Source organism: Procambarus clarkii, chromosome 9 (assembly GCF_040958095.1).
Source record: "Procambarus clarkii isolate CNS0578487 chromosome 9, FALCON_Pclarkii_2.0, whole genome shotgun sequence".
NCBI classification, from domain to species: Eukaryota; Metazoa; Arthropoda; class Malacostraca; order Decapoda; family Cambaridae; genus Procambarus; species Procambarus clarkii.
Genome location: NC_091158.1, coordinates 17,028,948 through 17,041,451, shown reverse-complemented (window position 1 = coordinate 17,041,451; position 12,504 = coordinate 17,028,948). Strand labels below are relative to the sequence as shown.

At 44.9% G+C, this 12,504-nt stretch overlaps 1 protein-coding gene across 1 annotated transcript; it reads left to right on the top strand.

Annotated features, from left to right (window-relative positions):
• The first annotated feature begins 11,325 nt into the window (after positions 1–11,325).
• On the top strand, positions 11,326–11,937 carry LOC138362824 (uncharacterized). The gene has a single exon (XM_069321390.1). It carries the CDS (start codon positions 11,326–11,328, stop codon positions 11,935–11,937), a length of 612 nt encoding a protein of 203 aa, XP_069177491.1.
• The last annotated feature ends 567 nt before the right edge of the window (positions 11,938–12,504 follow it).

Here is a 12,504-nt window from a genome sequence, read left to right as displayed (position 1 = left end):
GAAGAGCGAGAGACAGACAGACAGACAGACAGACAGACAGACAGACAGACAAACACATTGACAGATGAATAGGAAGAGATGCAAATTGAGAAATTTAATTTTGATGACCCACCACAAATTGAAAGATGAAAACGATATTCACGAGAATCTTGAGGCGATACAAGGGAAGATATGAAGCGTTAGAGGGGCAATAATTGGAGAAGAACAAAGGGGGCGGAAATGAGGGTTTAGGAAAGCTAACAAAGAAATAACAAAGTAGGGAACGGGATAAAGAAACTAATGTGAGAGGAGAGTCTGTGAGTGAACTCACATGGAGATCACGGCAATTAAAGGTAGATGGTAGACCTTATGTGCTTCGCCTGTCCATAGTTCCCGATTGAAGAGACATCTGATAGACCTTGTGTGCTTCGCCTGTTCATAGTACCCGCTCGGGGTGACATCTGATAGACCTTATGTGCTTCGCCTGTTCATAGTTCCCGATTGAAGTGACATCTGATAGACCGTGTGTGCTTCTGTTCATATTACCCGCTCGGGGTGACATCTGATAGACCTTGTGTGCTTCGCCTGTCCATAGTTCCCGATTGAGGTGACATCTGACTGACACTAACCACAGAGGGCGAACTCGTCATGCATGCCCATAGCAGGAGACGCACCGAGATCGTTGGCAACAAGCACACCGTACTGGTCTTGGCGAGGAGTGATGGACGCGTCCCTCTTCCCTATCGTACAATATCGGTTGCCCTATCCACGATTTCTTTTATATACAACCTTTGGCCAACTTGCTTGCAGTTATCAGGGAGAGGAGGGGGGGGGCGCCAGGCCATTATATAGTCGTAATGGCTTGGTGCTTTTCGCTTTTCCCTTCATTTATACCTTAACCCTTTTACATGACATGACACCCTTCAAGATCCATTGAATTTACTTCCGGCTAGCTAGCATGAACTATGAATTTACATTCTCTATTCCATAGACAGGGCCTGACAGAGTGCCAGAGTATGATCTGGTGACAGGGGCTGGAAGGGTAACAAGGACTTGCTGGGGTAACGGAAGCTTGCATGGTGATCTAGGCAGCTTCTGGTAGCACAAACACGAAAAGGCGAGATATCCAAGTCACTTCCATACACAGAGATCACACTAACGTGATGCATCAAATGAACAAATCCACAGTCGATTAAGCGTAGTGTCAGTCGATTAAGGCAGTGTCTGGGATGCTCCCAGACGCAGGTTCGAATCCTCGTCACTGCCCTTGTGGATTTGTTCACTTCCATAATAACTGTGAAACCTACTCACCCAGAGAGTCTTATACGTGAGGCCACCTCAAAAAAGCAACCAAGAAGCCCGGACTACAATAGACGGTCAAAAAAGCCCACTCGGAAAGTCTCTTATACTTTGTACTTTATTGTTCTGTGTCACTGTGCGTTGTTTCTTTGTCCCTGGTCCTATGTGCCATACCTGCAGGTGTGGGGGGGGGGGGGAGGTGAGTGTGTGTCTGGTGCTGGTGGTAGCGTTGGTGCTCGTGGTGTGTGGTTGGTGTTGATGGTGGTAGTAATGGTGCTGATGATGGTGAGTGAGATTATCTTGAGATGATTTTGGGGCTTTTTAGTGTCTCCGCGGCCCGGTCCTCGACCAGGCCTCCACCCCCAGGAAGCAGCCCGTGACAGCTGACTAATACCCAGGTACCTATTTTACTGCTAGGTAACAGGGGCATAGGGTGAAAGAAACTCTGCCCACTGTTTCTCGCCGGCGCCTGGGATCGAACCCAGGACCACAGGATCACAAGTCCAGCGTGCTGTCCGCTCAGCCGGTGAGACTTAGGCTTCTTGTACCGTTCCTTAACTCCACACTTTACAATGTATAGTTTGCGTTCAAGCCGGGAAGCAAGTAGAGGGAGCCGGTCGGCCGAGCGAACAGCACACTGGACTTGTGATCCTGTGGTCCTGGGTTCGATCCCAGGCGCCGGCGAGAAACATTGGGCAGAGTTTCTTTCACCCTATGCCCCCTGTTACCTAGCAGTAAAATAGGTACCTGGGTGTTAGTCAGCTGTCACGGGCTGCTTCCTGGGGCTGGAGGCCTGGTCGAGGACCGGGCCGCGGGGACACTTAAGCCCCGAAATCATCTCAAGATAACTCAAGATAACTCAAGAAGTAACAAATGAAACCTGGAAGGTGTTTTTCTATAACAACTCTGCAGGTCATGGGAACTATTAATTTCAATTTAAGATGTGTGGATCAGAGAACATTGTGTACTTAACGTGAGGGTGAGAGACCAAGTCCCCCACGTTCTCTTGCCACACAATGAAAGTTCCAGCAAGAAAAGAAACCCCAGAATTGACTAAAAAACCAGTTAGGGCCAGAGTGATAAATTGGGTGGAAAGCAACAGTAATAACTAAGAGAGTAACATGAAGAGATTGTCATTAGTGGAGTTCCACGAGACTCGGTGCTGGTACCTATGTTATTTCTATTGTCACACCCGATAGTAAATAAATAACGAACCTGATAACCTACAAATCTTTTGTCACTTCTTACCAATGACGAACGAGCGCTGCACGAGGAAAGAAGGAGCAGGGCGGACATAGTAACGATATACAAGATTCCATTAGAAACTGACCAAGTAGACAGAGAAGCAATGTTCAAAACTAAAGACAGTAAAACGAGGGAGCATAAATGGAAACGGGGGACACACACACACACACACACACACACACACACACACACACACACACACACACACACACACACACACACACACACACACACACGAGCCACAAAGATGTCAAAATGTTCACCGGAATAAGAGCAATAAATTGGCTGCATGGACTACACGAAAACTCTGTCGACACGAACGCAATTTACAATTTTACGTGTAAAATATAAGAAGAAAATGACCATCAAACACACACATGTTAGTACTTTCTGATGAGTATGTTGACCAGACCACACACTAGAAGGTGAAGGGACGACGACGTTTCGGTCCGTCCTGGACCATTTTCAAGTCGATTGTGATGTGCTTTCTGATGAGTACTTAATTTTTCACGCCATGTTCTACTAAACTTATCTCTCTTCTCACCCGACCTCACTTTCCTCTCCCATCTCCATTCCCCCTTTCCTACTTAGGCCTTCTCGCTTCTTTCTACTACCCCCCCACTCTCCTACACCTCCACTCCCCTCCTGCTAACCTTTCCCCTCTCTCCCCCCCCCCTCCCTATATCTCCTTCTCCCACTCTCCCATGGTCAAAGCTCTCAGGGTCTCTCACTGTTATTCCCTTGATGTAGTGCCGAAGTGTATAACAAAAGGAGGGGAACTCTCTCTCTCTCTCTCTCTCTCTCTCTCTCTCTCTCTCTCTCTCTCTCTCTCTCTTGCTCCCAGCTTCTGTCACACACTCTGAACCTCTCAGTGACTCTTTCTAATCTCCATTATAGATCTCTCTCCCACAGGAGGTATCAAAGAACTGCCTTGATACATGGAAGTTAATGCACGTAAGGATTTTTTTTCTCTTCTCCATGTTTCTCTTTTCTTCTCTTTTTCTTCCTCTTGTGCTATTATTTAATACTATCTTGAGTTAATGAACATTAGGCGTTATGCATTGTTGGGGAGGTTTTTGGTGGGAATGAGTATAAGGATGAGGATCTGTGAGGTGGGGTTAGGTGGGGGGTTGGTGGAGGGAAGCCTGTTGTATGGTATGTGGTATGAGGTATGTGGTATGAGGTTGATGATAAAGGGAGAAGGGATATTGGTTCAATTTATTTATATATATTTGGGTAGTGTTCGAATTATAGAATAGACGTATGTCTATTTCTGTATCACTGTCTATATGATCTCTCTCTCTCTCTCTCTCTCTCTCTCTCTCTCTCTCTCTCTCTCTCTCTCTCTCTCTCTCTCTCTCTCTCTCTCTCTCTCTCTCTCTCTCTCTCTCCGACCACTATCGAGAATGTAGTATTCTTAGGCCCAAGAAGTAGCTCTAAACTTTTTATCTCAACGAGTCAACGCCTCCAGGCATGCCGAAGTGTGTGTGTGTGTTCAACGTCAACGCCTCCAGGCATGTTCTTAGAGCTTGAAGAGAAGTCTCCAGTGTTAAACACCTTGTGGAAATACCATAAATACCGTATTGTAGTAAATTGTTAATTAATAGGGGGTATTAAATGTATCAACAGGTTGAGACTCGGTTCCAGTCGTTTATGGAAAGTTAGAAAAATGCAATCAGCCCACTTTTTCCTTGCTTGCTTGATTTATATTTGTTTATCAGAGCGTTGTAGCAAGTTTGGGTGGCGGGAAATGGACCTTCCCTGGACCTTCCCTTGTCGTTGGGTTACATATTTAGTCTTGTTTATATCTCCTTCTAGTCTTATCATTATTCTCTTTTGAGCCTTGCAAGTCTTGCATGTTAATGAAATAGCTCTGTTAGATAGTGCCTCCTATCAGTCTCCTGTCATATATTTATGTACTACATAAAGTCACAGCCTGATCAACCAGGCTGTGACTCATACGTCAGGCTGCGAGCAGCCGCGTCCAACAGCCTGGTTGATCAGTCCAGCAACCAGGAGGCCTGGTCGACGACCGGGCCGCGGGGACGCTAAGCCCCGGAAGCTCCTCAAGGTAACCTCAAGGTAATGTACATAAACTGTTTTTCTGTTGTCTGGCAGTTCTACCCCCTCTCGATGAATTAAAATTTACGGCAAATGGTTTATATATAGTGTCTTTGTAATTCTCTTTAGTGCCGATTACTTTATGTAGCATAACTTCCCTTAATGTTGCATCGTCTTTGGTTAAGAGAGCCAGTTCCTCTGAGTTTATCTGTTCCTTTATGATGTGGCAGTCCCTAAGGAGAACTGCATCTAAGATAACTTCTGCTTTTTTATGATATATGTAAAGAGGCCGAGGGGAATGGTGTTGGACGCGAGCTATGTGATCTGCTTGGGTATTCATACTTCTCTGTTGCCTGCATCTTCCACAAGGTCTGTCAGAATTACATTCACGATAAAGCCTTTGCTTTCATCCGGTAGTGTGTGTGTGTGTGTGTGTGTGTGTGTGTGTGTGTGTGTGTGTGTGAAAGGGGGAAAGAGGTTCCGAGAAAACACATCCCTCGAGAGACTAGTATAATCTAAAACCCTGAACCGATAAAATTATATCATAGTGACGTCAAATACCTTGTGCCTGTTATATATGAAACGCGACATTTTATCTTTTATTTGGGTTACGTTAGCTTAGAATTGGCTGGGTCGGGTTTACTATAAGAGTATAGTGATGAAGTGGGGGAGTGGCAAAACCAAATTTCAGGTCTTGAACCCTTCTCGAGAGACAGTCTTTGGCTGACGAATCTCACTCAAGAAGGTGAGTGAGCTTCTTGTACATTTTCACAAAAGTGTAAAAACAGATCACCAATTAAGACATTTCGCAGAATTCTCGACGCTCAGTAACGCTGTCTTCAAAGAAGACAAAAATCCAATAACACACAGAATTACATAATATCAATTATAAATATAAAGCATTAATTATTATCTGCATGATAGTGGCCCAAGTATATAAATTGGTTCTGTATAAATAGTCGAAACCCATATGTTGGGAGGTAGTTGAATGCTTCACCGATGACAGGAGGAAGGCATCACGTGTTGCTGCCTTCAGTCTCTGTCGTCTGATGAGACGTGAGGACTTAGTGAAGACTGAGTAGCTGATGTAATCCCAACACAGCGGTGACGTCACTTGGGTTCTTGTTTGATGGAGGGCCCCACTGTTAACACACACACACACATACACAAACACACACACACACACACACACACACACACACACACACACACACACACACACACACACACACACACACACACACACACACACACACTATTAACTTCGCCAAGGAAGTTGTCGAAGCCGATTCTATACACAATTTCAAAATGTAAATGTGATTATAAAACGAGTGAAAAAAAGAGTCAGTGTATTGTATACTTCCGACTGTCAAAAGAGTCAGGGCCTAGGAGCAGATGCTAGACCCTGCAAGCACAGCTAAGTTAGTACAACTAGGTGAGTATACCACAACACATAATAGTCCCCTTGGACGTACTCACGCTGCCTTCAAGTTGGAGCTTTACGAGCCTGCCAGCTGCTGTTGAGATTCAACCAGAGTCGTTTAAGGAACCGCTAATGACTGAATCACTGCCCCCCCCTCATCCCTCGTTACGATAACACTCGACTGCCTTGTTTGTCTAGGCAATTTCGAGGTAACTATGATGGAGCGACTCAGAGGTCAGTGAGAGAGCTATTAATGGTTATATGGGTGCAACTGTTTCTAGTTTGGTGATGTATATTTATTTATATATGAGATCCTTATAGTGTGGTTCACAGAATGGCAATTGATTTGCTTTAAAATTTTCTAGGCTGCGTTTTTAAATCAAAGATTTACGTTATCAGGTCATTATCGGTACATTTTCAAAGTGAACTGAACTTATAATAAAACTAGTAATGTCATGGAAAAGTTAACATGTTACTAAGTTCACAAGACTTATTTCTGTTTGTCTCTTACTGAGTTACTGAGTCTCTCACTCTCTCTCTCTCTCTCTCTCTCTCTCTCTCTCTCTCTCTCTCTCTCTCTCTCTCTCTCTCTCTCTCTCTCTCTCTATCTATATCTATCTCTATCTCTCTCTGTCTCTCTCTCTCTCTCTCTCTCTCTCTCTCTGTCTCTGTCTCTGTCTCTCTCTCTCTCTCTCTCTCTCTCTCTCTCTCTCTCTCTCTCTCTCTCTCTCTCTCTCTCTCTCTCTCTCTCTCTCTCTCTCTCTTCTCTCTTCTCTCTCCCCAAACGTGTCGTCAAACAGCATCGTTGACATTTTCCAACAATGTTTCTCAGTCCTCAGCCAATTTCCTTCTACCTCATTGTGTATGGATAGAGTGACTTCTGCCTAAGTCTGTTTTATGACTCCCTTTGTCAACTGTACCATTTGTGATTCCCCCTCTTCCTTCCTCCGCCCTGTCTGCCCCAGGCCCGTCCTCACAATGCACATCATCACTTCTACAGCCCACATGTATTTGTTCCATGGTCCACAGCCCATAGTTAGTACTCTAGCAAACATCCAACACATTCAGATATGACAGTTTGATGTTTTATAGGCTGAGACTCGGTTTGACGGGTTGAGACTCGGTTTGACGGGTTGAGACTCGGTTTGACGGGTTGAGACTCGGTTTGACGGGTTGAGACTCGGTTTGACGGGTTGAGACTCGGTTTGACGGGTTGAGACTCGGTTTGACGGGTTGAGACTCGGTTTGACGGGTTGAGACTCGATTTGACAGGTTGAGACTCGGTTTGACGGGTTAAGACTCGGTTTGACGGGTTGAGACTCGGTTTGACGGGTTGAGACTCGGTTTGACGGGTTGAGACTCGGTTTGACGGGTTGAGACTCGATTTGACAGGTTGAGACTCGGTTTGACGGGATGAGACTCGGTTTGACGGGTTGAGACTCGGTTTGACGGGTTGAGACTCGGTTTGACAGGTTGAGACTCGGTTTGACGGGTTGAGACTCGGTTTGACTGGTTGAGACTCGGTTTGACTGGTTGAGACTCGGTTTGACGGGTTGAGACTCGGTTTGACGGGTTGAGACTCGGTTTGACGGGTTGAGACTCGGTTTGACGGGTTGAGACTCGGTTTGACAGGTTGAGACTCGGTTTGACGGGTTGAGACTCGGTTTGACGGGTTGAGACTCGGTTTGACAGGTTGAGACTCGGTTTGACAGGTTGAGACTCGGTTTGACGGGTTAAGACTCGGCTTGACGGGTTGAGACTCGGTTTGACGGGTTGAGACTCAGTTTGACGGGTTGAGACTCGGTTTGACGGGTTGAGACTCGGTTTGACGGGTTAAGACCCGGTTTGACGGGTTGAGACTCGGTTTGACGGGTTGAGACTCGGTCTGACGGGTTGAGACTCGGTTTGACGGGTTGAGACTCGGTTTGACAGGTTGAGACTCGGTTTGACGGGTTGAGACTCAGTTTGACGGGTTGAGACTCGGTTTGACGGGTTGAGACTCGGTTTGACGGGTTGAGACTCGGTTTGACGGGTTGAGACTCGGTTTGACAGGTTGAGCCTCGGTTTGACAGGTTAAAACCTGACAAATTAAATCCACAGAAGGGATGTAATATCAAAATAAAAGCGCACACTGACCTATGATCGGCATTTAGCGGCACGAAACCCGTTCTTCAACAAGGCAACTGGTGTGAACTTTCTAAGTGGTTCAGCTCACTTTCTTCGAGCAAGTTTGAGGAATACTGAGGCACAAACCTCCGACATATAAGGCAAGAAAAAGTATGGGAAAGTAATAACTTCAACTTATCAGATACGCAAATGTAGTGCAAGCTAGAGGTACTCCTGCATAATTACTCTGTTATAGTTATTCAGGTCTTATAATTATGCATCTCTGAAAATAAAATAGTGAAAGAGAATTTGCGTATGTGTTCTGTATTATCATTTAGCCTATTAAACTAATATTATGAACGTGGGAGCATATATATATGCTCTGTCTCTTTGTCTCTCTCTCTCTCTCTCTCTCTCTCTCTCTCTCTCTCTCTCTCTCTCTCTCTCTCTCTCTCTCTCTCTCTCTCTCTCTCTCTCTATCTCTCTCTCTCTGTCTCTCTCTCTCTCTCTCTCTCTCTCTCTCTATCTATCTATAACTATCTCTCTCTCTCTGTATCTCTCTCTCTCTCTCTCTCTCTGTCTCTCTCTCTCTCTCTCTCTCTCTCTCTCTCTCTCTCTCTCTCTCTCTCTCTCTCTCTCTCTCTCTCTCTCTCTCTCTCTCTCTGTCTCTCTCTCCCCTCAAGTGAGAGAGACGCATGCATTTGGGGAATCTGATCCAGGGCCTAAAATACCGGCCAGAGCGCCATTTGCATTGTAAACAGCAAGATGTGGGTGTCCCGTGGGTCATTTGTGGTGCTCAGAGGAACTGCTGGGTAAGGCCGCCCTTAATGTTGCCTCTCACAGCTCCTAGCTCCCTTAATGTTGCCTCTCACAGCCCCTAGCTCCCTTAATGTTGGCTCTTACAGCCCCTAGCTCCCTTAATGTTGGTTTTTACAGCCCTTAGCTCCCTTAATGTTGACTCACAGCTCCTAGCTCCCTTAATGTTGCCTCTCACAGCTCCTAGCTCCCTTAAAGTTGGATCTTATAGCCCCTAGCTTCCTTAGTGCTGGCTCTTACAGCCCCCTAACTCCCTTAGTGCTGGCTCTTACAGCCCCTAACTCCCTTAATTTTGGCTCTGACAGCCCTTAGCTTCCTTAATGTTGGCTCTGACAGTCGAGATCTGAGGTGGGATTAAAATCATCATATCAATAACAGTCTTGACGATATCAAAGAGTACTAAATATATGTTATCTTACCATGGAGAGATACTCTCTTGTGTTAAGCAGTGAGGATGTTGACAATGAGGCCAATCAATTTGAACTCAATTCAACCTGTAAACTCCTGATGACCAAACGCGATAGAAAAGGTCTTTTAAGTTATGTTCAACTTTCATGTGATAACTGTTTTAATGTTTACTCTTAGAATTTTCTGTTTGGTAAACCAAAGATAAAAATGTGTGTATATAATATATATATATATATATATATATATATATATATATATATATATATATATATATATATATATATATATATATATATATATATATATATATATATATATATTTAAGGTTACGTGAGATGAACTGGCAAGTAATTTTCGACTAATGGAATCTATTATCTATCTTCCTATCCAGTACTAATTAAGGGGGGGGGAGACTGTTTAAAACCATACCATACATTTGTTTAATTAGATATTACTGGTCATTAACTGGTCAATTTTGTAGTCTACAGTTGCTTGTTAGCCCCCTAATAACTGTAATTGATATTGTTGAGACTCTAACCCTCATATCTATCATCTGAACCACTTATGTAATGAACTATGGATTTACAGAATGTTTTAATTAATCAACAGAGTGCTGCTAGTGGTGATTGTAATGGTGATAGGCGAGGGTGTTGGTGATGGTGGAGCTGGTGCTAGCAATGTTGGTGATGGTGGAGCTGGTGTTAGCAATGGTGGTGATGGTGGAGCTGGTGCTAGCAATGGTGGTGATGGTGAGGTTGGTGTTAGTGTAACACCATAAAGGTGTTTAGTTATATTTTATTTTACATACAACTTGAGTCAGCCAGACAGGATATTTGAGGCGCCAGACTGTCGGCCTTTAGTAATTAAAAAGTTACACCTATAGAAGTGTGAATGACCACAAGTTGACCAGGGGTCAGGTCGTGTGAATTGACCTTGCTTCTGCTAAGCTGATAATTCCAGCCAGGTAGCCGGGAGTGTCCTTCAAACAAGCCGTTGTTTAAGGCGTGGTAGGTAGATGGTCTGAGGCTATCTACTTAGTAGGCGGGGTTTACCTCCCAGATTCCCCCCATAAATACCCATGGAACTGTACATTCGAGAGCAGAGACAGACAGACACAGAGGAGAACAGAACAGCAGTGGAGACCGCTGGTCTTAAGTCCCACAGACCAGCCCCCCCCCCCCTTCCCCTCTTATCCAACTTAGTCTCAGTCCTTGGTGAGTTGAACTTAAGTTGACTTATTTCGTGTTTTCCAAACTTAAGATGTTGTGTGATTATCAGGGGCAGACAGCCGTAGTGTACTCAATGTCTTGTGTGGTGACTCACATTGTATATTAATCTTGACATAGTGAACATTAAGTTAAATTGGTTGTATTATGATACTTATCATGTTAAATATATAATTTATGAATTTATTGTTTAAATTGTCTTTAATTTTGTTCTCTAGGGCTTTGTCAGTTGAGGCGAGAGTAGAGAGCCCTCTGAGTTTACTGGTTTTAAGATTTTAATACACGAGTACATGTTTACAGTTGTTACATAAGCTCCTTGGATAATTTTGTGGTACAGACAAGTTCCATTCCTTGTCTTGTATGTACGGTACATGAATGGATGGTGGCACCTACTTTTTACTTCTACTTTCTATGTTCTACCTTTTCTACTACTCTACCACTTTCTACTTCCCCCCAGTAATCTCATTCTCTTCCGCCTTCTAATTTTCCATTTTCCCCTGACCACACCCCCTTCCACATCTCTAACTCCCTCGGCCAATGCCCTCACCTGATTTAATAACCCCTTCATTTCTTTTAATTTTCCGTTCGTGGCGGTAAATAGTATTAGAGTTCTCTAGGGTTATGGGTAGCTGATCAGGTAGGATGCCTTGTGTGTGTGTAGGTCCTAGGTAATCAAATACCGAAGTTACAAGGTGTTGAATGGGGAGGTTGCTACAGTACCTCTTGGGGGGAACTTTAGAATAGTTAACTAAGGGTGGGCTAATGGACAAAAGAGAGCCATTTCCTCCGATCCCCGTTACATTAGCAATGGTGGTTATGGTGGAGCTGGTGTTAGCAGTGGTAGTCATGGTGGTGGTGGTGTTAGCAATGGTGGTGATGGTGGAGCTGGTGTTAGCAATGATGGTGGTGGTGGTGCTAGCAATGGTGGTGATGGTGGAGCTGGTGTTAGCAATGATGGTGGTGGTGGTGCTAGCAATGGTGGTGATGGTGGAGCTGGTGTTAGCAATGATGGTGGTGGTGGTGCTAGCAATGGTGGTGATGGTGGAGCTGGTGTTAGCAATGATGGTGGTGGTGGTGCTAGCAATGGTGGTGATGGTGGAGCTGGTGTTAGCAATGATGGTGGTGGTGGTGCTAGCAATGGTGGTGATGGTGGAGCTGGTGTTAGCAATGATGGTGGTGGTGGTGCTAGCAATGGTGGTGATGGTGGAGCTGGTGTTAGCAATGATGGTGGTGGTGGTGCTAACAATGGTGGTGATGGTGTGCATCTTTGGGAAGGCCAGTGGTTGCCTAACCTTACGGAAAGTCCTCGATAATCCTAATAGGCTCCCTGTCCGCGACTGTAGGAAACCAAACCATGTGGTCTCCGTGGTGTAGTGGTAAGACACTCGCCTGGCGTTCCGCGAGCGCTATGTCATGGGTTCGTATCCTGGCCGGGGAGGATTTACTGGGCGCAATTCCTTAACTGTAGCCTCTGTTTAACGCAACAGTAAAATGTGTACTTGGATGAAAAAACGATTCTTCGCGGCGGGGATCGTATTCCAGGGACCTGCCCGAAACGCTACGCGTACTAGTGGCTGTACAAGAATGTAACAACTCTTGTATATATCTCAAAAAAAAAAAAAAAAAACACCATTAGTCTTGAGTCGTAAGTGCAACTAACCAGTGGCTCCAGAATGGGATTTTTCACTGTCAAACAGTCAACTATTATTTACGTGTAGTCCAGAACTGTTTCTTGAGCTGACTTGTTGACCAGTCACGGTGGTCCCGGGAGGGATTTTCGTGACAATCTGAAAACCAACACTGGTTGATTTCTTAAGCAGCACTGCTTGCTGAAGCAGAAACTCGAGAAACTTGCTCGAGAAACGGAGGCTGGATGCCGTCAAATCTGCCATAGGCCTCCAGGTAGTCCTTAAAAATAAACCTCACTCATTGCTACGTGGC